This window comes from Macrotis lagotis, chromosome 5 (genome assembly GCF_037893015.1).
Source record: "Macrotis lagotis isolate mMagLag1 chromosome 5, bilby.v1.9.chrom.fasta, whole genome shotgun sequence".
In the NCBI taxonomy this organism is placed as follows: domain Eukaryota; kingdom Metazoa; phylum Chordata; class Mammalia; order Peramelemorphia; family Peramelidae; genus Macrotis; species Macrotis lagotis.
In genome coordinates, this window is record NC_133662.1 from 158,086,582 (window position 1) to 158,112,888 (window position 26,307).

Sequence of the window (26,307 nt, forward strand, 5' to 3'; positions counted from 1 at the left end):
AGGGCAATGAGAGATAGAGTTGATACAATCTTCATCAGTTTCTATTTCAGACTAGGAGGAAGCAAGAGATATGAGTGTGGAGTCTGGATAACTTTTTTAGTTCTGCTTATAGTGTAGTTAATTGATTGATCTACCCAGTCATTCATTCATTTATTAGCTTATTTATTTTTGTTTAGAGTGTGGAACTTATAGAACATTATGTTCATAGTATTCAGATATGAAGTGTAGGAAGAGAGCATCGCTTAATTTCAGTCCTATTTCTACCACTAACTATGTGATGTTGGAAAAATCTCTTTAATCTTAAAAAAATGGGTATCTAATAAAGTGGAGAAGTAATTCCACCAATTCCAAATCAATCTCCTGGATTAGGGAATGCTGCCTTTGTAGATAGGCAGCTGCGGTAGTCTTAGGGACTTACTTGGATCACTGATGTTTGATCTGAGATCACAAAGTATTCATATGTCAGAAAGGAGACTTGAACTCAGGCCTTCCTAACTTTGGAGTTGACAGTTCATTAAACCTGACTGCCTTTTATTTTATATGTACATGTGAAGATATACATACCCATATACACATACCATGTTCTGAAAGTTTTAATGTTATTTTAAGCCATTGCAGGTTAAATAACATCTTTTTTTATTGTGGGAAGGACATCCTTTATATGTTAAACGTTTATGTAATATCAAATGATTCTGATAATTGACCTTTTTCTTAAATTGGCTACTAGAAATTTATCTTCTTTCAAGTTATTTCTAAATTATAATTAAATATTTCTTACATGTAGCAAAATAAACCTTAATTTGTAATCTAATTCCAACTGCCAGCATAGCAAAGTTGCATTTTTAATTAAATTTCATGCATTTTTCTATTTAAACTCTGGAAAAAAACATAGTTTAAAGCTTTTCCAGCAACTGGCTATACCTTGCTGCCTTTAGTGATAATTACCTTTAGCTGTGCCTACTTGGTAATGAATATATTAGCATTGGGTAATTCCTCATTGTCTTTCTTGAAACATTTAATTTTTAAAAATGTTCTCTTTTTTGTTTTAATTCTGTAATATGTTAATATTACATTTATTTCAACAGACTAAATTTCTGGGGGGGTGAGGTCTCAATTCCATATATGTCATAACACTATGATGTGATAATATATTTATGATGAAACAGTCTAAATTCTGATTGTTAGATCTAATCTGACAGTGTCCCAATTCTGAAATGAGCCCTCAATTTTTAAATCAGTTCCTGAAAGGAAATTTGGACTTTCTTCTGCCCACTTGTATGAATATACATGTTTTAAATATAAGGTCAAAGAAAACTTGTGAACTAAATTTCTTTTCTGTTTGGGCATTCAGAGTCGTCAATTTCATCTATGACATCATTATGACATCATAATACTTTTATTTTTTCTTTATTTTTTTCTTTTATTCATTTTCATCCGTATGTACATATCTATTTTTAACTTACAAAATTTCCTCGTACCCTTCTTTCCCTGCCCCCTCCCCTCAGTGTCAAAGAGTCAGGTTAGCATTGTACATATATTGATAAACATGTTAACAGATGAGTAATTTTCAGTATGAGGAATTAGTATTAAGGGAAAGATATACCTAAAAGATAAGTTTTATAAAGTATTCATCAGATTCTGAAGGGTAGGTTTTTTTTAATCATGTGTGGGTGTGTGTGATTTGTTTTCTTTTGTTTTTTCTTCCTCTGAATGGGGATAATATAGTCCATAGCCAGTCTAATACAGTTGTCCTAGCTCTCTGGACTTCTGAGAGGAGCTGCTTCCATCAAGGTTGTTCATCTCACAATGTTGTTGTTGATCAGACACTAAATTCCTAATTGGGTATGACTTGGTGATAGGTGGAAGACAAAACTCAAACAATCCTCCAGTATCTTACAATTTATCAAATTAAGAACAATGCGGTATATAAATTCTATGAGCCACCTGTACAACATATTTATAGGAATGATTTGCATACTCAATGAGGGAAAGGTTTCTCTTTGCTATTGAAAAGGAGTAGGCAGGTTATCAAACAAAAATTATTCTTTAGAGGGACACATCTTCACAACTGATAAAGAAGTATAGAGAATACAAGCTTCTATTTTGTTTAGTAGAAATATTAAATTTAGTAGAAATATTAAAAAGCATTTTAGTAGAATTTAGTAGAAATATTAAAAAAGCATTTGATTCAGTAGAGTCCAATGTCTCCATTAGGGTCTCAATAAGATTCAGCAAGAACTACCATACAGCATCAAAATCAATAATGACTCCTTCAAGTTTGTAACAACAACTAATATCAAGGAAAGCTTAAAAACAAAGATGTGTGCTTACTAAGGGTATTTACCACTGTCTTGGAGTAGGTTCAGCACAGAGATCAAATCAAAGAAGGGTATTCTGAATATTCCTTTTTATGGATGACAATGTGTCAATTGTAGTGAGAGCTGAAACTCTATCTCCTATGTGCTTCATTCCAAAGAGTTTGTCCTAATCATTGAGTAAAATAAATAATCATCATTGTCCAGAGTACAGATGACTTACTATGTTCCTTCTTTAGAATATATATCTGTATCTATCTATGTATATAGTATTATGATTTGTAACTATATGATATTACAAGATATGAATTCTAAAGACTCACAAGAATTGAACTTGAGGATCCATCAAAGGGCAGTGGAAAGGTATGTGATGGATATAAGCAACAATTTAAGCAAGCAATTAGACAGGAGAAATAGTAGAAAGTAGAGTCACCAAAAAATGGTATAACTGGGGGGGGGGGCGGGGTTAACTGGTTACTTAATGAAAGCTAGGATATCTCTTGGACAGCCTGTGTGCTTATTTTATTGATAATTATGCACATGCTTTGAAACGGAGGGTTCCTTAGTATTGTGGCAGATTTATAGGAGGATATGGTAAGGGTTGCACAGGGCAATCAGTCATTGGTAGCTTGTAGTCTGTTTTGTTAAGACGACTATCCAAACTTGATGAGAACACAGCTCACTGACTTCTTGGAGTATCATATGACCTTGGTTAGAGGTAGAAAATGCCTTTGTATTAGAGACACAGATTCATCTATGTAATCCAAGTAATGAGAGATGAAGAAGAAGGGTTCAAGTTTGATGTTCTGTTTAGGATAAAGAAAATATGAAACATTTATCTTTTTTTGTAAAACCAAGGAAATTGAAATCATTTTAATAAATATAATATTTATCAAAATTATTGTCATAAAGACAGAAAAGAAATGAAAGGAAAAGGAGTGGTAAGATCAGATAAAGGATCAAGGAAAGATAAAAATACAAAGGATGTAAGACAGGCACAGAGGGAAAGCCATATGGTTTGGGGGGGCAGAAAAAAGAATTAGAATATTCTGAATTACATATTTAGGTCTGGCACCCAGATAATTGTAGCTGAAATTGAAATTCAAATACCAAAAGTTTAGGTTTAATATTTAATGCTTATACTAAGAAACTGGGACCTTGATTAAAAGTCTCAACAGTAGTTGGAACATCAGATTTCTTAATACTGTGTAGTTTTGTTCAGTTTCCCAATGCCTTATTTAATGAATTATGAACAATAGTAAAATATAAATCTAGGGAGAAATAAAATGAATATTTTTTTTCTTTTAAATTACATATCCATATTGAGAGATTTTTTTGGGAATATGATGCAAAACTGGTTTGGAAATAATTTTTTTCTTGCAACCTAATTTTGTGTATTTTTAAAAATGAACTCATTTCTTTCAGTCACCAGACACAGACAACATGCTGGGATCATCCTAAAATGACAGAACTCTTTCAATCCCTTGGTAAGTATTGTTTTATTAAATAAAAATTAACTCATAGAATTCCTTTAAACTGCTGAGTTCAATGAGTATACTAGATATCATGTTATATGGTTAAAAGGAACTTACTCTGCTTACCCACAAAGAAGCTTTATATGCATTAAATGTTCATTCTGAAGACATCAAAAGGATTTTCAATATAGAGGATTAACCGTTCATCTTAAGTGGCCGGCAAAGCCAGGCAAGAAATTTCAAGACATTTGGCTACTCTGATTTTTCTTCTACAGGAATTTAATTTTGTTAATCTAATTGCTGTTACAGGGCTCTTCCATCTCTTCTATCATGTCTACCTGTGTTAAACATAAAGGATTTTTATGTTGTGCATCCTATTCTTTTCTTTAAGTGAGGCCTCCTAGGAAGAGTACTGACCTGAGAGTCAAGAAAGACCTGGATTCAAATTCTATTTTATGCAACCTTGAACAAGATACTCTCTGAGTATCCTTTTCCTTCTGTATAAACATGTATAACGGAAACTACTTCAGAATGTAATTGTGTATATAAAACCATCATACATACCATTGCTTACCATTTTAAGAACAGGTTAAGGTTTATGAAACATCCCTGACCTCGTTTCACTAATTCCTGTGAGCTCCTTGAGGGCAAGGACTGTAGTACACATGATGATGATGATGATGATGATGATGATGATTTCCCTTTAACTTCAAAGACCATGCCAACCAATTTAATGGTGGTATGACTTATTCATTATGTTTTTAATAGTGAGGGGTATGTTGTCCAAAGTCATTCTACTCACTAGCCTTTTCCACAACTATTTCACCCCATGGCTTGATTTGATAGGAAACAAGACTTCTGGATGCTATGGGAGTCCTTAACTTTTGAGTATCATTTCTCCTCTCATCTAAGTGAGGTACCTTGGTGCTTCAGCAATACCAGGCAAAGGACCAGTACATGATACCTGGAAACAAAATAAGAAAACATGGTCCATGAGGCTCCATGGTCAAGCTCTGATAGCATGGTCAATCCATTCCTGTCTTTCAATGGACTAGGACAGCTACTTGGTACAGTGTATAGCACACTGAACTTGGAGTCAAAATCCAGTCTCAGACACTTGCAGCTTAACTAGCTTGGACATGTCACTTGCAAAATTAAGTCCAGGACCATCAGTTGTCTTGATTCATATCTGGCCACTGGATCCAGATGGCTCTGGAAGATAAAGTGAGGCTGATGACAGCGCAGCCTCCCCCCTCACTCAAGTCCAGGTCATATGCCTGTCATGACATCACCCCCCACACCCACCCATTGATGTCATGGTCGTCTTTGAGAACAAAAGACGAGTATCATCCGTAGAACCTTTCCTCTCAGACTTTAACTATACCTTCCCTGGAACCCAAAGACTTTTGGTTTCCCAGTAACTGCCCGACAGGCCTTGTGAGTAATGCCATCAGATGGTTAGTTGTTGTTGTTTGTGATCGGAACTATGACAGTATCTGGTTATCTTTGAAACTCCAATTTTCATTCTTAATTAATGTAAACATTCCTGGAAAATGTTTTTGTTCTTATCCGTCTTGAGCCAGCTCTAGCACCACCCACAATAGAAATTATCTGTCTTGAGCCAGCTCTAGCACCACAATAGAAATGACCCCACCATGCCTCTTGATCAAGGTCCCAGTTTGCTTAATACTCTTTCTTTTTTTCCTCTGGCATTGCCACCTCTCTAGTATTGGCCCTCATCACCTTGCTCCTAGACTATTGCAATGCCCTGCTAATTGGTCTGCCTGCTATCGGTCTTTTCCCAATCTGGTACATTCTCCATTTATTCATTTAAATGAATTCCCTAAAATTGCAAAATATCCTAAATTTCCTAAAGTACAAATTCAATCCACCCCATATCCAAATAAACTCTAGAAGTTTCCACCAGGTTCAAATCCAGAGTCTTCAGTTTGGTGTTAAAAACCCTTGATAACTTTAACCCACAACTAGTTTTTGCATCATTTCATACCTAATCCCAGCTGTGCATTTTTCAATCCAGTAACACTGGTCTCATTCCTGTTCTTTGAACAAGACACTCATCTTGACTCTGGTTGTTGCTCAGGCCTGTGCTGCCTCCCTTCTTTTGATTATTCACTTATTTGGAATCGTTTAAGTCTTAACTAAAACCCTACCTTCCAAAAGAAGCCTTTTCCAACTCTTCTAAATTCTAGTGTCTTTCTCTGTTAATTATTCTTTATTCAATGTATAGCTTTTTTGAATATATCTATTGTCCTCCCCATTAATTGAGAACTCCTTGAGTTCAGGGATGGTCTGTCTTTCACTTCTTTTTGAATCATCAGCATTAAGTACAGTGTCTTACACACAGCAGGAACATAACAAATGCTTATTGATTGATTATATGCAAAGTAATCTTATGGACAAAAGCACTACTAGCTAGAACCTAGGCAAAATTCTCTTGAAGATAGGATTTAACTTGAGTTATGGAGAAAGCCAGGAAAGTAAAGAGGGAGAGAAAAGGAGAAAAGTTGTGAGGCATAGAGGGAGGATTTTAGATTTGATTTTGGAGATAATAGGGAACCACTTGGGTTTATTCAATTGAGGTATGGGAAGATCTATTCTTTATGAAACTTCCAGAAGAACATGATAAATCAAAAAACTTGAGTACATAATGCAAGAAGTAATACATCAGAATTAACCAAAACTCCTGAACACCGAAAATGAAGTACTGATCCAAGAACCCCATCGATTGCTTCCAGGGGAAAAAATAAATCTAGCTTCAAACAGTTTGACATATATTGATTATATTTAATAATTCTAATAACAGCACCAAATTTTGTAAGCCACTACAAATATAAGAACTTTGCATTCATAGAAAGTAAATTCAAACAACACAGGATTATTCTGAATCTACCAAAATCACAGGTGATTTATCCTATAAAATTGAGCCTATTAATGACAAAAGGTAGACATTAAAAGAAAAGCAAGCAATAGTCATTCACACTATGTTTTCTAGCAAGAAAACTAGACCTAAATAGAGAATTCATATCTGAAGCACCTAAGAGAAATACAAGAAAGGTAAACAAATATAACAGCCGATAATAATAATAATAATAATAATAATAATAATAATAATAATAATAATAATAATAAATTAATAATGAAGAAACCATTTAGAGAGTTCTTTCTAATAGTACAGAAAGAGTCATGATTAAAAACAGAGTTCAAATAGACATTACAGCAAAGAAACAGACTAAAACATCATGGACTTAACTTTATAGGTGGGAATACAACTAAGGGATTAATGGCATCTTTAGAATGAAATAGAAAAAGAACAGTTGAGTTTTTCAGCATTACATACAACTTTTATGAAAACTGACATGTAATAAGGGACACAGATTATGCAAATAAATGTAAAATTTAAAACATATATATATATATATATATGTATATATATATATGTATATATATACATATATATACATATATATATATATATATATATATATATATGAACTAAAATATTTTTTGGTGTTTGGGGGGAAATATTTACAGAATTGGAAGATGCATAAAAGAAGAAATAGGAATATGTATTATACCCCAATCAAATCAAAGGCTAACAATGAAGGGAATATATCACCTGTAGTCTTTAAAAAAAGAAGGGAACCTACAATTCTGGCCATAGAAGCAAAGATGTTTCTATGGTAGGAGAGGGTACCAATGACGAATAACTGTGTATAAAAGAGAGACTCTAGAACAAGATATTTTATAAGTCAATAATAGAAACTATTTAAAAGAAAGAATCCAAAATGGATAAGTTTAATCACTTGAGGAATAAAGATAATAAAGGACTATATACTTATACATATATACATATTTTATTTTCTGATCTTTTTTCCTAGAGATATCTTCCAAAAAATCAGTTGAAAGGAAGGAGAAAGGAATTTTATTTAATTACATAAGTGGGTTAAAAGAAAAGAAGACGAAATATCTAAATAAAATGAAGCAAGAAAATGTGCTTTGCTTAGTTTAAAAAATATAACAACTCTACAAAACTTGGGAAAGGGAAGCAAACAGTAATAGGCTATGGGATTCAAGAATGAGGGGATGATAATGACAGGAAATAGGAATGTGTAAAAATAGAAGAATATCTGATGAGACATAGGACTGGATTTATGGGGAGGGGGAGATGGGGGGAAGGACAAAAATATGAGAAACAAGTGGACAAATTAAATCTAGATCTCATTACTTCAAAAGTAGATTTAAAAAGTGAATGAATTAAACAATCCAGTGAAATAAAAAAGTAAAACATACAAAACAGAACTAGACTAAAAATAAGAGACTAGAAAAAATAAGTATCAAGTGAATAAAAAATAACAAAAACTGTAATCATACTGTAAGGCAAAGCAATATAAAGCAATCTAAAAATTAAAAATTATAGAGAAGATTATGCTGAAAAGATCCATAGTAACAAACCAGTGTCAGTATTAAAATTATTTGATCCAGATGCCTTAGCATTTAAATTCATAAAGGATACACTAAGTGAATTACAAGAAGACATTAGGGTAACACCATGATGTCAGAAATTTTCTTGTTCCTTTTCTCTATTTTGGACAAGTCTACCAAACAGATAAACAAATCAGAAAATGTTGAGTGAACAGATTTAGGAGGAAATATAGCTAAGAGATTATTGATATTTTTAGAATGAAACTGAAAAAGAACATTTGAATTTTCATCATTACATGCAACTTTTATGAAAACTGACATGTAATAAAGACCACAGATAAGGCAAATAAATAAAAGAATCAGAAAGAGCAAAGATATCCTTTATATATTGATATATGCAATATCATTATATTTGTTGATATTTGATATTTTGTTAATGCAATAAAAAAAAATAGTAATCATTTCAGAGAGCACAAACCAAAAACAGATTCAACTGGAGACTATTGAATGGATCAGTTGGTCACCCAGCAGTTATTATGTGCCTACTACTGCCATGATATGTGCTAAATTTTGAGAATACAAAGAAAAGATAGTTCTTTCCATTGATGAAAGGATTTTTGTCTGACAGTATGATTATAATTTTTTTTTTAGCTTTTAATTCATTTGATATTTTCTAGTCTCTCTTATTTTTAGTTTAGTTCTATTTTCTTCAAGGCAACAATCCTTTCTAATTCTAAATGGAATCACAGTTTGATAGGTCAAAGAACAAATCATAGAAATATAGAACTAATTTTGTAGGAAAATTATAATGATGAAACAAAAATGCCAAGATTTCTAGGATTCAGGAGAAAAAGCAGTCTTTAGGGGAAAATATTCCTATAAGCATACATTAATAAAATATATATAGAAAACGATTAATGATCTGATTATGCATTTGAAAAAATAGTAAGCCAACAAATAAACCTGTTACTTTAAAGAAGGAATTTTAAAAATTAGAAAAATGTGTTGTTAGAAATTTGAAAACCTGCAAAAATGATAAGTATAAAAACTGTATCTTTGAGAAAAAACTATTGAAATTGATAAATGCTTAACCATTCCAATTTTTTTAAAAAAAGCCAGAAAATCAGAACAATAAAATAGCAAATGAATAAGGTGTAGTAATCAAAGATGTTATGCACAGTTATATAGACTAATAAAATGAGGAACATAAATAGAATAGAGCAATATCTTAAAAATATAAAATACTTCAAATAACTGATGACATGTCAGAAATCCTAAACTACTTTATCTCAGTAAAAGAAGTAAAGCTAATTCAAAGGAAGAACTCTTAGTCTTGATGGATACAGGGGAGAATTCTATTAAACTTTAAGAGAACAATTAGAAACCATACTACAAAATTCCCCCAAACCAAGAAAGTAAGCACCCTGCTAGGTCTTTTTTATGTGACAAATTTAATCCTAATAATGAAGTATGAAGGAGAAAAAACACAAAAGGAAACAGTAATATATCATTAATGAATATCAATTCATAAATCTGAAATAAATTCTGTCAATATTACTATATTAATCTCTTCAAAAATTCATTCATTATGACCAAGTTGTACTTATGTGCATATCTAGGGCATGCAATAATTGTTCAACACTAGGAATTCAGTTAATATAATAATTATAAAAGCAAAAACTTCTAAAACCATATAATTATCTCAATAAATGTGAAAAATCATTGATAAAATTTAATACACATTTATGCTAAAATACATATAAAAATAGCCTAGGGGACCTCTTTATCTTATAAAATTTATGTAGAAATTATAATATTCTATAGTTCACTGTCTAAGAAAAAGGAGTGAGTGTAAAGAAATGGGTAATATATTATGAGACTGGATGACTGGGAGGAAACATGCATCCTCTGTGGTTATAAAGAATTCAGGAGGGTGAATGCTTTGAGGGAATTCTGATTTGGATGTATAGAGCTTAAGTTATTAAAGGGAAATCAAATTTGAGGTGTCCAATAAAAAAACCACATCACCTGGTGATTTGAGAAAATTAACTAAATAAAACCACAATAGAGATTCACCAGAACCTTTTCTAATAAATATGGATGTAAAAGAAGGCCCACTCCTATTACTATTATTTGCTATAGTTCTGTAAATGCTAGCTATGATGAAAAGATAACAGAAAATAATGAACTTATAGAGGAGAAAAAGATAAAATTATCCCTTTCATTCATGATATCTTGGTTTAATCAGAAAATCCTAGAGAATCGGCAAAGATACTAATCAAGACAATTAGCTCAAACAATGTTACAGGCTGCAAAATAAACCCTTAAAATTTAATTGTATTTCTCTATAATAATAATAAAACCCAAGAAGCCATAATAGAATGGGAAATGCCATTCATAGCACATAATGAACACAGCATCTGGGAGTCAATTGACTGAAGAATACAAAAAGACTTGTAGAGGATTCAATTACAAAGTTCTCCTTAGTGAAATAAAGAACAACTTAAAAATCTGTATAGAAAGAATCCCAGGAGTATATTGCTGAGTGATCATGGTAGGAACAAAAGTATGTAAGTTGTAACGATTCTTCTTAATTATTATGACTTGTGAGTAAAAGAAGTTGATTGTGAAAGTGCAGCCAATACTAGGAGTGACTAGGAATATATATTTTTAGGAGAGAGTCAGATCTTGATGATTGATACATGATAGGTGCAAGTGGAGAAATGAAATATTTTGGATGAAAGAAAATTTTCCATTATGGTGGCTTACAGTGCACAAGGCCCAGTGGAAGGGGTGGAGAAATCTGAAGTGAGACTTTGGTAGTATCAGAGTTGAAGTGAGATTAAGGGAGTTAAATTATAAAAATAAATAGAAACCTCAATCATTAAGCAGTTATTTTTCCCAGGTCCATATTGTTCAAAAATATTTTTTTCCTAAGTTCTTTAGTAGATCTTAAGATAATATAGATGCAGTTCCTACTTTTAGGTACTTCACAATCCTGAGGGACATAAGACATTTGTGTGTGTGTATAAAATATAAATTGGAACCCCATTAAGAAGGATAAATTCAAAGCATGCTAATAATAACTCACATTTACATAGCCCTTTAACATTTACAAATCTTCCCAATAACCTTGTAAGGTGTGTATTCACATGGTTACCTGTCTCTGAGTCTAGTGGTCTTTCTACTCTATAAAACTTGGGGGTGATTGAGATACTGTATAGCTTTGAAGGATTAGGGACATCTTCATGGAAAAGGTAACTTTTTCAAAGAAAGATAGAAGGAATGGGTAGAATGTGCAGAGGTGAAGATGCATGAGTATTCCATTTGGGTAGGGATATTAGGAAGCATAATTCAGAGGCAAGGAATTTTGTCTAGGAAATACGACTTAGTTTTTCTGAAACAGAAGAGAAAGAATGAGAACTAAATCTGGAAAGGCAATGAGTACCCAGGCAATGGAATGCTTTAATTGCTTTCTTGAGAAACCCATCAAACTCTGATATTTCTTCCTAGCTGCAGTCAAATTATCACCTGCTTTTGGGGCACTCTAAGCTAGATTTCCCTTTGACATCTCAAGTTCAATATATCCAAATCAGAATTTTACATCTTTACCTGCAACTTACCCTTTCTTCCAGTGGAAAAGTGTATAGAGTACCATACCTGGAAACAGGAAAACCCAAGTTCAAATTTAGCCTCAGGCACTAATTGTGTGACCCTGAACAATTTTCTGCTGTATAAGATGAACTGGAGAAGGGATTGATGTAATTCTAATATCTTTGCCAAGAAGTCTCCAAATAGGGTCACAAAGAGACATACATGACTGAACAACACAAAGGATACAGCTATCTTCCTAGTCACCCAGGACTATAATCTATCATCATCTTTTCTTAACTGTGACTCATCTTCGTCGTACAGTGCATTGACATGCTTCGTAATTTCTACCTTCATTTCATTTCTCATTATTTGTCCCCTTCTCTGTTCTTGCAGTCACCACTATAATTTAGACCCTGGTCACCTTTCTTTAGACCATTTCAGTAACTTCCTTCCTAATTCATTTTCTTGCCTCGAGTTTCTCTTCACTCTAATTCCTCCTTTTCTCAGTTCTCAGTTGCCAGGAATAGGTTGTTCATGTGATTAATCCCCACCTCCCCCTTCCCCTGACCTCTCCCCTCTATCTCAAATTCCAATGGCTTTCTATTATGTCTAGAATCAAATGTCAAATCCTTTAACATTTAAAGGTCTTCATATCCTAGACCATCCTGGCTTTTCTAGTCTTCTAATATTTCATTATCTTCCACATATAGTTTCTTCCCTTTTTTTGGTCTGCTTTGTATCTCCAATATTTGGTATGGTACACAGGATATTACAAGTACTTAATAAATACTTGTCTATTTCATACACTCATTTACTTCAGTAGGTGATGGGAAATTAAAAAAAATAAATTTTTGAACAAGATAAATGAAATAATTAGAGAAAGGTTTTAGGAAGTTTTATTTAACAACATTTTATAGACTGGCTTACAAAGGGGAGTGAAAATAGTGGATAATATTTAGAACACTCTTGAAGAAGTTCAGGAAAGGGGATAGCAAGGTTCAAAAATAAGTTGGTAGCTGGCAAGCTGGGGGGTGGGGTAGTAAAAAAAATTTCCATTGTGTAGGTGAGTGAACAAGGTGATTGATAGTAGATTTGACTATGCTTTGGAAAACCATCACCAGAGCAAGAAGAATGTCTTTGAGACCCAACTGTGAACAGTAGGAAATAGTTTACTCATCTTCACACATCTTTTTCATCTAATCAAAAATACAAAGAACTGCATTCTTTCTCTCAGCCTTTTTTGGCAGGATGAAAATGATATAATAATAATAATAATAACAACAATAACAATAATAATAATAATAATAATAATAATAATAATAATAATAATAATAATAATTGAAAAAAGAAGATCACATAGAATAGTGGTTAGACATCTTAACTGAGGCTGACCTTAGTTCAAAAGTCACCTCTGATACATATAGGCTTTGTGACACACGTCATCCCCAGGAAGTTAGATAACCTTTTGCTCTCCCAGCTGTAGAGGAATGTCCATCTGTATTTTTTCCCTCAATAGTACTACTACTACTACTACTATTAATAATAATAATAATGATGATGATGATGATGATGATAGTGATAATGATAATAATGATGATGATGGTAAATAACAACTGAATTTACAAGATAATACAAGGTGTCCAAAGCACTTCATATAAATATGGTCATAATAAAATGTATTTTGTACTCTTAAGTTTTGCCAGTTTCTTCCTATTAGTTCATTTGATTTTCATGATAACCTTAGAAAATAGGTTCTGTTTTTACCCTACATTTTAGATATGAGAAAATTGTGACTCATGCATATAATTAATAAATATCTGAGACAGGATTTGAATTCTGTTTCTTCTGACTCCAAAGCTAGTTCTTTATCTATTTTGATCATCTTTGAAGATTTTGTGTATATTTCTGCTCATAAAGTTTTTTAATAATAGCACAGTATTTAATGTCTATTTTGAATAATTTTTAAAAATGAAAGTGTTGTAAACTTGCATCTTAATTTTATTTTTTGTTTTTCCAATGTCAGATGTATGCTTATTAGAAACTTAGAGGGTCATATAAAGTGTTTTAACTTCATCTTGAAAAGAACCAACTAGTCACATATATTCCTGGTATTTGAGAAATAACAGTTTTTCAAAAACAGTTTCTGCTTTTGTTTTTGCTCTTTTAGGTGACTTGAACAATGTGCGCTTCTCTGCCTACCGTACAGCCATTAAAATCCGAAGATTGCAGAAAGCCCTATGTTGTAAGTTATTTTTCAAAAGTTCATCACTCTTATTAACTTTTTTTAAATATTAGGCTAATATCTAAGGAAGTGAATCCCTAGACTTTGTCTGATACTTGCATCCCCCCATACATCAACATTTGCTTATGTCCCCTGCAATTTCTATCATTTGCTTCATTAATTATGATGGGAATTGCTTATGAAACATTTCAGTATATGAAGTAGCTATTCTATAAATGAATGAACAAACAAGTCATAACATAGAGAAGCAATATAAATACTTCCTTGAGATAATATGCTTCAATACAGCTTAAAAGGATTCCATTAAAGAACAAAAGCATCGTGGGTCATTGCCTTTTTTAGTACTTAGTAGTCATTTAAAAGTCTGAGGAACAGTGTGAAATTAGGATCATTTTACATATTTGAATTAAATTAAGATACCCTTTTCATTCAACCAAAGGCACTGAATAACACCAGAAAATAGAAACTTTAGAAACAATTTCCATCGTCTATAATATAACTGATGACTTAGAAAAAAAGAGTGTTATATTGAAGAGCTTCTTGAAACTTCTAAAAAAAGTGACTCTTTTTAATACTTGTCCAATTATCCAATATTTGTGATAATTATTCTGTCCAAAACAGAGATTCCTCTTCTGAAACACGTGGGAGTTTGTCTTTCTTTGTATTCCTCAGTGTTTAGTAACATAGTCAAAATTAAATTAATAAATGCTTGTTCATTATCAACTCAGTGACTACTTTACTTAATGTAGAATGTACCATATTTCCTCTATGGTTCTAATTTGTGTCATATTTATAGAAAGGATTCGTAAGATCAGACAAATAATTTAATGGTATACAGGGTTTGGTTGTATGCATGAGAACAGAGTTGTGCTTGAAGAACTTCCAGGATGTTCTTGCTTGCTTCTTTCCTCACATAATATTATTGTGGTAGATAAAGCAATTCAAAGTAGTTTCTAAAAGTGCCCTTAAATATGAGTAGAAAAATTGATACTTAGAATCTAGGAGAAATTAGAAACAACAAGAATAGTAAGAATATTCTTGAAGAGCTTGGGAGAACAGTGTAAAAAAATTTGGAGGAAGCAATGTGAGAGAGCTTTGGAAAAAATAGATGCATTTAATTCTTGTGTAAAAAGGAATATTTTTCAGAGTGTAGACTTTAAAAAAATAAAATTTAAAAAAAGTGCAGACTTCAGCAGAAAAACAAATGGTAAGGAGATTATCTACCACATTTTCAATGATAAGTAAAAATGTTATCAAGTTCTGATAGTTGAAGAATTTGGATTATTCTCCCAGATCCTGCTAGAATGAGCTTTAACTGTGTGGGGCCCGATGTGATTTAATCTGTACTTCACCACCATCCAGTTAGAAAAATGGGTCAGTAGAGAAGTTATTGTGTAAGGTGAAGGTTAGGAGCTTATAGTATACAAACCAAATCAAAAATTGAGCAGAGATATGAAAAAGTTGGCAGTTCAGCAACAGTAGTTAGTGGAGGTACATTGTTAAAATTGGTAATTATAAGATCTCTGTGGAGGTTTAGCAATATCCTATTTCTGGGATTTAGAGGAGAAGTGGTCCAAGGTAGACAAGAATGATTTCAACAGGTCTCACTCTCTGACTGTATGTGTCCCTCCAACTCCTTTCATTTCGAAAACTGCCATTACCATACCTTTTACATTAACTTGTTTGGAAACTCCAAGCTAATGGCAAAAAACCCTCATGCTTTTGGTAATGCTTAGGAATGTTGAGCCACAAGAAAAAAAAAAAGGAAATGGATTACTATGTTATAGACAGAAGGACTCTTCAGGCTCTGTTCTTTGGGTTAGTAGGGACAGCAATTTTCTTTTTCGAGAGCCTCAGCTGCCTGTCCAGTACACAGCTGGCAAGTTTGTTACAGTCTCCTAAGATTTTATGAGCTATAAAATGAGAACAAATGACTCAGCCACAAAGTCTGTTTTGGCAGCAACTGCTTCACACAGTCTAAATTCACAGTCCAAGTTTCCAGTGAGACCTCAAAATGGACAGCTATAAATATTAAAAGTGTATCTTTTTCTGTACTCTAATGAGCATTAATGAAAGGGCTCATTCCTTTGAGTTTTTTAAATGTTAAGATCTTTTTTAAAAATGCTTCTTGTCAAGGAAATGAAGAGAATGTAATTTTACCAAAACATTTATTTTAGGGTTTTTTTTTTTTTGCAAGGCAAATGGGGTTAAGTGGCTTGCCCAAGGCCACACAGCTAGGTCATTATTAAGTGTCTGGGACCGGATTTGAACCCAGGTACTCCTGACTTTAGGGCTGTTGCTTTATCCCCTGCATCACCTAGCTGCCCCCAAAACATTTGTTTTAGAAAATAAATGGGGATGTGTTTGTCTGGAATGTATGGAAAGCATACAAAGACTTGAAGTTGACCTCTTCTCTCTTTCCCAATTGTCCCCTTTATCTCTACATTCCAACTTTGTCATGCACTGGTAAAATGAACATTTATTCAGGTGAATTTTCAACTTTTGTATTTATTTGGAATGCCACCTCCCTTCCTTTCATATTTCATCCTTAAATTAAGTTCCCACCCTTTCTTTTCCATTGTTTTTATCATATAAGTAGCATTTGATGTTATCAGCTAGCCATCTTTCTGTGCCCACTCTCTTTCCTAACTATCTGTATTCATAACCTTTCCAGGTTCCTCTTCTACCTCTCTGTTTCATCTCTATCTTCTTTATTGGTTCTTTGTGATCTCCTTGGAATGGATAATTTCCCAAGATTCTGTGTTCCTTTTCTCTCCCAGCCTACTCTTCTTTGGAAAGCTATTGAATATTGATTCAGCTATTCTGATATTCATCTCTCTCCACCATCTGGCTGCACTTTACCTCCCTGTAAGCTTACTTATCCATTCAAACTGGCCCATGTCCTTTGAAGATGCCTTGGCCTTACCTCCTTGTGTACTTTCACTCATTCTGTTCCCTTTGCCTCAGACATCTTTCTTTTCTGACTCTGTCTGTTGAATTCCTACACATTCTTTAAAGCCTGACTGAAAACTGTAAACCCTTCCACAAAACCTTCCTTGATTCCCTAATCAGTAACAGCTGTTAAAAAACCTCCTGTAACAAAAGCCACTTTGTTTTATACCTCTTTGGTACACTTACGGATTATTTGTTCCATTTGAGTTGTAGTAGAATTATCTCTGCATGTCATATCCCTTACTAATCTTATGTAATCATAAATTCCTTGAGGGTTGAGAAACTGTTTCTCATCTAAACTTGTTGTGTCCTACAACCTGGCTCAATACTTTATGTAAAATTGTTACTTAATAAGTGCTTAGTAATTTGTATTTATAAAATGGAAACTCATCTTCTCATAGAAGCTTTCCCAGGACAAACTCACCTTACTCCTCTTTGCTAATGGCACTTATTTATAATTCCTTCTAACTTTGTTCAGTCTTCATATATAAATCAGATGTTAATATAATTTTAGTGAGGGTAGTTAGGGATCCATCACCAGTTGCCTTAGGACCAGGATTACCTCTCAGTTAATGTGTAAATCTTCAAAGCACCTGGAATGGTACCCTAGGATAGGCTTAAAGTGGCTGAGGATGTGGAATCTTGACTTGACCAAATGCATTCTAAATATGTTTCTAAAATTTCTTCATTTAAGCTTGAAAATGTAGTGACTTCTTAAATTTTGTTGCTGAAATATAAACTGACTATAGTATTTTTAAACACCTCAGATCGGCTAAACATTTATTTCTGAAACTACTAAATGCTAGACATTATGCTTCATGTTAAAGATACAATGAGAAAAATAAAAGTGTCTAATTATATCTTGTACTTGTATAACCTTGCAAATCTCATTGGATAATATGCTCAAGGAGCTTCTGTACTACTTAGAAGATAAAGTATGTACACAAATAAGTATAAGATACTTAAATAATTAAATTTAAGATAAATTCACTATAATGATAAACTACCACTGCAAAAAATCTCTTACCCACAACTCTCTTACTCTTACTTGAACATAGTTGGAAAATATCGACTCCAGATAGAAGACAGAATAATAGGTAGCTAAAATAATAGGAGACTGAAGCACAGAGTAGGGGTGATGGACCATCAGTAGAAAGAGGCTGAAGATCATGAAGGGCTGTAAAGGTCAAACAGTATTTTCTCTAGGCAATAGGACCATAAATCTAGATCTAGACACCAATTGTCAGAGCTCTCTTATTTTTTTTTTTTTTACAATAGGAAACTGTAGTTAAATTGATTTCTCAGTCATTTGGCTGGTAAGTTCAGGGAGGATTTTGACCCTGGCCTTGACTCCTGGGCCAACACCTTCTCCATATTATTGCCCCTTTGTTTGAATAGGGATCATGCTACAGTGATTATTAAAATCACTTTGGCAGGGGAGGAAGGGTATTCCAGTGTTCATAAGGGTCTAACTAAGTGGAGAGATCAAAGAGATGATATGGAAATAGAATTGAAAAGCCTTGGCAAGAAATGAGAAGTTTTATATGACTATGTACTCAATAGTCAAATAGGCAAACTTTGATTCCTTGATTGAATGAATGAATTAATGAACAAATGTTAAAAACTCCCATATTTAATCAATTCTAGGCAACCAAGCAATCTCCACTTTCATTTTTCTTCTTTGACGTTGTGCTGCCCTACTCTCCTGTCAACTGCATTTCCTACTATGGACACAATAATTAAATCAATACTAACATTGCTTCTAGAAAAACATGTGAACTAGGAACCAATAACTATTGCTCAATTTATTAGACCAAAACTTCCTTACTTGGACATTATTCTCTTACATATATTTTCTCCTATTAAAATGTAACATCAGGGATTACTTTTGTATTACAAATAGGGGGATATAATGCTTAGCACATGACAGACTTTTGATCAAAAGTTTTTAACATTTAACATAGCACAAGATGGCCTTGGAGTTCTTCATCTTCCATAAGAGAAGTACATTTTTCTTGAAAATAAAAGATTGATGATAAATTCAACCATCAGGATGGTGCTTCTTATGGAGTCTTCCCAAACTTTTGCTATGGGGACTGCTCCTTCTGCTTTCTCTTCCCTTGGACAGAAACTGTACTGGCCTTGCCACCATCCCTTGTATCTTCTGAAATCCCAGGGAAAAGAATGAGTTAAAGTATACAAGTAGATAAGGTCAAGGCATCCTCAAAGGACATGGGCCAGTTTGAATGGATGCCTAGTGCATTACTCTTAAGGAAACTTGTATCAGGGCAGCTAGGTGGCGCAGTGGATAGAGCACCGGTCCTGGAGTCAGGAGTACCTGCGTTCAAATCCGACCTCAGACACTTAATAATTACCTAGCTGTGTGGCCTTGGGCAAGCTACTTAACCCCATTGCCTTGCAAAAAAAAAAGAAAAGAAAAGAAAATTGTATCCTAGACCTTTGATATTTAACAGTTTATTCATTTTCGACTGTATAGGTAGCTTGGGGAAAAACCATCAGGTTTAAGGAAGTTAGTGAAAGAAACTAAATCTTCTGTTTGTTTCTTTTACCATGAGACCAAGTTGTCCTTTGTCTCTGTGAAAAAAAAAAAAGAAATCACATTTTTCAATGATTCAAATGTGGTCACTTAAGGTCTCTAAATTTAATTTACTTCAAAAGGCAAAGGAAGTGTCAAAGTGAATCACTAGAAATTGAAGTCTTCCTGGACTCTTAGATGTGGCAAATATTTTGTAACTGCCATGTAGTTGAAAGTGCCTTTTCTGGAAGAAATGCAGGCATGACCTGATCCAGGAAACTTAGGATTTGCTGGCACTGGTTAAAGCTTTGGGCCATGTGGTCAGACTGTACTTTACTCATAAAAGTGGTTACTTTTAGCATTTTGTTTATTTTATACGGCTAGTCCTTAATGATTACAGGGCCTTGTCATATGCAGATCATGATTTCTTGAAGTTCATCAGCTAGATGGCACAGTGGATAGATTGCCAGCCCTGAAGTCAGGAGCACTGGTTTCAAATCAAAACTTAGTAGCAGTTTGACCCTGGGGAAGTTATTTAATGCTGTTTGCACCAGTTTCTTTATCTTTAAAATGAAGTGGAGAAAAAAATAACAAACCATTTCAGTATCTTGGCCAAGGAACGCCCCAAATGGGATCACAAAAAAGTCATATAAGACCAAAAAAAATTCTTTTTAAGTGTTTATCTGTGTATACTGCTGTACAGAGGCAGAACCCCTGCTTTTTAGAAGCTTCAATTAAAGAGAGAGAGATTATGATACTAGGAATAGAAATAAAAGAAAATGCAGATTTTTGCGTTGATTTAACAAATTGCAGTGTTTTTTCCCCTGACATCTCTAGCACATTAGATCATTAGATATCAATATCAGTTTTCCACAGATAAATTGTATATTTCTGGGAAGTACTATATGGAATCATTAATTAGTTACAGAGTGTTCTTTTAAAAAAATCATCTTTTGAATATTTTTGATCACTTAAAAGTGCTCTCAGTCTTATATGAATAATGCTAATATTTTTATACTACCAATGTGAAAACTGAGACTCAAAGCTATCAAATATCATAATACCTACTCTTTATTGGAAGAATCAGGATTCAGATAGTCTAATTTGTTAATAAGTCTATTTCTCTTCTCCTTATTAGTGGATCTCCTAGAATTGAACACAACAAATGAGATCTTCAAACAGCACAAATTGAACCAAAATGATAAACTCCTCAATGTCCCTGATGTCATCAATTGTCTGACAACAACTTATGATGGGCTGGAACAGTCACATAAGGACCTGGTCAATGTTCCTCTCTGTGTAGATATGTGTCTCAACTGGCTGCTCAATGTATATGACACGTAAGTATACATGACTTTTCAATTTGTTCAAATAAGGCTATTATATAAGACACAAACATTTCATTCTTTAAAAAAACTGTATTTAGAACAAAAGCATTTTTGTGTCTAAACTATTTTCCTCACTTAGGACTGTTGAAATGCCACTTGAATTATATTTAAAAATTATAGAAGCATTTGTATCATTTATTATTAGGCATTTAATTTAGCTTTTACTGGTTTCCTTCTACCTCACAGTAACACTTTTCTGTCAATATTTTTAACTCCTTTTTGCATTAAGCTAATACATTTGTCAAACAATCAATTCCAAAAAGACCTCCTGACATTTTTGACATGTTCAGAATTATTCATTTTTCTGGTAGGAGGTTAAAGTATGCAAAGATGAAATTTGATTCTTTTGGCTGTTACTTATCCTCTCAAGCCTCAAAAATTCTCTCTATTGATTAGCTGTGTACTTATCAGCCTTTCCTACTTAATTCTAAGAGCCAGCTAGATAATTGAGAAATACTCAAGTTTGGAAAATAAAATTTAGGTGCAATAGTATTTCAAGAAAATAAGAGGTGGTGATGCCACTTGCTCTGCCTGCAATTTAACTGAAAACTTTGCCATTTAAAGAAAATTTTTAGTTTCTAGAGAAATGTGACTTGAATTCATAGTATTTTGGTAAAAAAGAAATTGTTATTTTCAGTGCTTTTATTCATTAAAGTGCTTTTAACAAAGTATTTTCAGTTACTATTATGAATAATAAATTTGTTCTTTTCCCACTAATCACTTCTGAATAATTTTAAAATTTAGTTTCAGATTCTCTTATATAATTTGGATTCTGTTGGTGCTGACAAAGTTCCTTTATTGTTCTCTTAAAAATATTTTGTCCCTTGCTTTGAAAGCTCTTGAATATTTTTTTCAAACAAAAATCCATGATTCAAGTTTTAAGTCAGTAATAGATTAGGTACTTTGTCAATCTCCTTGTTTACCAAATTTTTGTAGGTGGGAGAGAAAGAATCATTACTTTGGGATCTTTGGCTCTAGTATCTACAGGGATTGGTAAGAGGCAGATTAGGAGGAGATTGTATGTGCTTTGTTCTTTGGAAATTACCCTTGATGATTCTCTTCTTACAAGTAAATGCTTAGAGAAAAGTATTATTCAGATGTTGTTTTACATTCACAAATAATATTTTTGAAATAATCATGGCAAGCAGGATTTAAATAACCATTCTATTGTCATAACAAACTAAGAAAAGTATAGAGATTATGCTTTTATCCAGAAGAATATTTTGAGAGATCATAAATTTACTTTTAACAGCAGCCTTCCTTGTCTTCCTAATATCCTATTGCTTTGGGGTGGGTGGGGGAAACCAAAATATATTATGAATCTAACTACTATATTTTGAAACTTCTCTAAGCATGTATCCACTCCTCTGAGTCTCATTTTACTCCTTTTTATAGTGAGAATATTGGATTAAATGATTTTTGAGGGTTTGTCCCCCTACTCAGATAGTCAATAAGTTTGGAAGCCCTTCCAAAACTTAATTATAGTTGGTACCATCTTTTAGCATAATTTGTTTCATACATTCAGAGCATAGATCATGTAATTTTAGACCTTAAAGGGACTCACTCGATCTTTTCCAAATGGGGAATTGAATCTTAAAATGTGCAAGTAAGTTAGACTACTACAAATACCCAAATAAACTACTAAAGACATAAGAAGAAAAACACATCCAGATAAAGGACTAATAAATAAAGAATATTTAGAAAGATTTTATGCATATATACATATATATATATATATATATATATATATATATATATACGTAAACATATTTGTATATAATGGTATCTAATTTATATGTAATGGTATCTAATGGTAGCCATCTCTAGGGTGGGGGATGAAAAAATTTACACGGTAACTTTATTATGTATTTAAGAATACCAAATTGTTTATAATAGAATTGCAATTTCATGTGCAGCTATCATTTTTAATTACACTATGTTATAGAAATCCTTATTTAAAATTCCATAAATTAAACTTTAAACAAATAAAAAAATATTTCCCCAAACCCTAAAGCACTATATAATTAAATACTACTTATCAAAAAGCCAAGGGCACTTAAGTTACTGGGAGAGTTGAATCTAGGGTCTGGTTTCTTAAACCTCATCTCAGTTCATTGCTATTTTACCCTGACATCATTCTGTCTTTACTAACCTCTATATGAAGCAGTTCCTCCTTTAATATATTTTCAAGCCTTAAAAGATGCCTCTGAATTCCATTATTCTGAATAATGTTGAACTAATCCTTGAATAATATATCTAATGAATAGCCCATTCTCTCATTAAATTTCTATCCCAAGTCTGTCTTCTCATTGATATTTGCTTTGTGTTTTTTAAATATGTCCTTTGGAGAATAATCAACTGAAACTAGAACTGTTTAAATCATTATTTAAGTGCTAGTCTGAAAAAATTCAACTTATGTTTTAACATGTAATCTTTACAACCTAGGGAAGATGTAGTTTTAATTTTGGGAAGTACATATTTCTTAAATTATTTAAACTAATGAATAAATGTGAAAAATTATTTAAACTAATAAAAATTGTAAAATTATCTAACTAGTCTACAGAAAGAACTTGAAATATTACATTATGCTTTCTTATTTATATTTTGTATATCTTTTAAAATAACTATAATGCTTAGAATAATCTCAAATATAGTGATCTTTTATTGAATGTTTGTTAGTTGAATGAATTAAGATTTCCATGTCTTTTTTTTTTGCAGTAATGGAAAGCCTTTTCTTTTTTTGGCAACATATTAAGCCACAATTTTTGGGAATGTCCAACAATGATTTTTAGATTCTTTCTTGAGATGTTATCAGTAGGTAATAGTTCGTTCCATCAAGTTTTGATTTGAACACTTTTCCTACTTGAATTACCTTGTCTTTAATGCTTCTATATTCTCCTTATTGATAATTTACCTTGAAGAGAAATGAGTATCAATATTTTAAAAAGAGTTCAGACACCTTTAATGGTAATACAATTAATAATACCCAGCTTTGGGGAGCCAGTTTGAAACAAATATTTCCAAATAGTTTCAGCACTTAGAATATTTAGTTTATACTTCAAAATCAAGTACAAGTAACTACTTCAGCTGTTAGTAATCAAATTTTGATGCTAGGAGCACAACAGGGAGGGCTTAGTAATTTTGATTTGTATTGACTTCAGCTTTGAAAGCTTTTTAACCCTTTTTCATAGAACACTTTATGAAACTTTGTTAGACCTTTTGATTTCATGAATTAATTGTTTAATTCTATTTTTCAAAAATATATATATATATATATTCAAGATTTAAGAGTGAGGATTAATGTCTCACTAAATTCAATTTAACAAGCATTAATCTTTTATTTTGTGCAAGAGCAAGGCAAGATCTAGAGAATTTCAAGTCAGATTGTTACGTCTCTCTCCTCTCCTACTGCCCCTTACCCCCCTCCCACTCTTCACCCCATTCAGCTCAATGGAATATCTGTCACTCTAGGATCAAATATAAAAATCTTCTCTTTGGCAAAGTCTCTTCATAACTTGGATCCTTTTTTTTTCCTTTCTAGATTTCCCATATAGTAAACTAATATTTTGTTGCATGTTTTACAGTATCCCCACATTTCAATTAAAAAAAAATGTTAAAGGGGCGGCTAGGTGGTGCAGTGGATAGAGTACTGTCCCTGGAGTCAGGAGTACCTGAGTTCAAATCTGGCCTCAGACACTTAAGGCAAGCTACTTAACCCCATTTGCCTTGCAAAAATCTAAAAAAAAAAAGTTGAAAATTCTTTTTGCTTGTAATTGGGGAAAATAAAATACTAAATAAAAAAAAAGAAAATAACAGAGAAGTAAATACAAAAAGACTCAACTCTACCCCTCTGCCCCACATTCCTTCCCCTTCCCCATCTAGCATACCCTGTTATTCTGTGCTAATCCTATCTTGCTAGGTATTTCCGTTGTCTCCCCACTGAGCTTTTCCACTGTCTTCCATACCTATGACTCTATCTCCTTATGTCTGCCTCTTGACTTTTCTGTCTTCTTTTAGCCTCAACTTAAGTCCCATCTTCTATAAGAAGACCTAATTAAAGTAATACCTTGAACTTTCTCTCTCTCTCTCTCTCTCTCTCTCTCTCTCTCTCTCTCCACACACACACACACACACACACACACACGTGCGCGTTTACATGCTCTCTCTCATGCCTGAGTTTCCTGAGAGCAGGGGCCATTTTTGGTCTTTCTTTCCAGTATTCTTTCATTTTATCTGTATCCTCACCATTTAGCTCATTGTATCTGTGTATGGCACATTCTTTGTGTACTGACTGATATGAAGATGGATAAGGCATAGTCCCTACCCTCATAAAGATAAGTCTTATTTGCACAAATGCCTTTGAACACAATGATTACTGTGATGTTGAAGATAAATGATTTTGTATCTACCATGGTGCCTTGCAAGGAGTGGTCACTCAACATTGGTTGAATAGAAAAAACCTCACACGAGCATATATAATTTTAAAATAGAAGAGTCTTATTTTGTACTACTACTGACTATAAATTCTAATATTTGAATTTAATTTGACAGTAGAATACTTTAAATTTAAGGCATTAAAGAAAAATGTATATTACATCTTCAAACAGTTTATGTAGTTAAATTGTATTTATATTCAGATAACATGTTTAATGTCATTTATTAAAGAAAGGAATGTATGCTATTTCTAAAAACTACCTCTTAATTGAGACATAGATGTAAATATTATCATAATCTACCTTTGAGTGCATTTGAGATGATATATCCTTATCATAGTATGAAACAATTTCTCATTGTGGATTTAGAATTTTTTTATATATTAAAATTTTGACAGATATGCCTTCAACAGGGATTTCAAGCCTAATTATTCAATATTCAGATTATTGCAATAATAGCATGAACAGTTTGCATTGGCAGTGATAAAAAGTAAAGTCATTATGTGGTTTAAGTGTTTAGAAGACTTTTGACCTTTCTTTGGGTAATTCTTTTCCTGATCAATGTCTTTAAAACTGAACTCAATAAGTAATTAGCCTTTCCTGGGCATTTTAAGTGACATTATTAACAGTCTACAGAGGAGATTCTTTAACACTCTAAATACTACAAGGATCTGTAATTTCCTTGTATGAATGTACCTTTGCTCCACTAATATATCTCTGTCTCTTTGTAACTTGTTAGCTGGCCTTAGAGAATTGTCATGAGCACAACTTGATGATAACCTTCATCCTGCAGACAACCTAGGGGCTCAGTTCTGCATTTAACTAGGTCAGATATATCTGTCCAAAGATGGTAAATATGTCATTACCCTTACAGTCTTTGATTGGACCTACTATAGGACCTATCTTTCACAAATCGACAGTCACCTTGA

General features: G+C 32.8%; 1 protein-coding gene across 4 annotated transcripts in view; it reads left to right on the top strand.

Moving 5' to 3' along the window:
• The window catches only part of UTRN (utrophin), a 435,226-nt gene that overhangs the window by 338,077 nt on the left and 70,842 nt on the right, over positions 1 to 26,307 (top strand). For all 4 annotated transcript variants that reach the window (XM_074187765.1, XM_074187767.1, XM_074187766.1 and 1 more), the window contains 3 exons: positions 3,741 to 3,802; positions 13,995 to 14,069; positions 20,696 to 20,897. In XM_074187765.1, the coding sequence (XP_074043866.1) occupies positions 3,741 to 3,802; positions 13,995 to 14,069; positions 20,696 to 20,897 (339 nt within the window). The remainder of the gene's footprint in view (positions 1 to 3,740; positions 3,803 to 13,994; positions 14,070 to 20,695; positions 20,898 to 26,307) is intronic.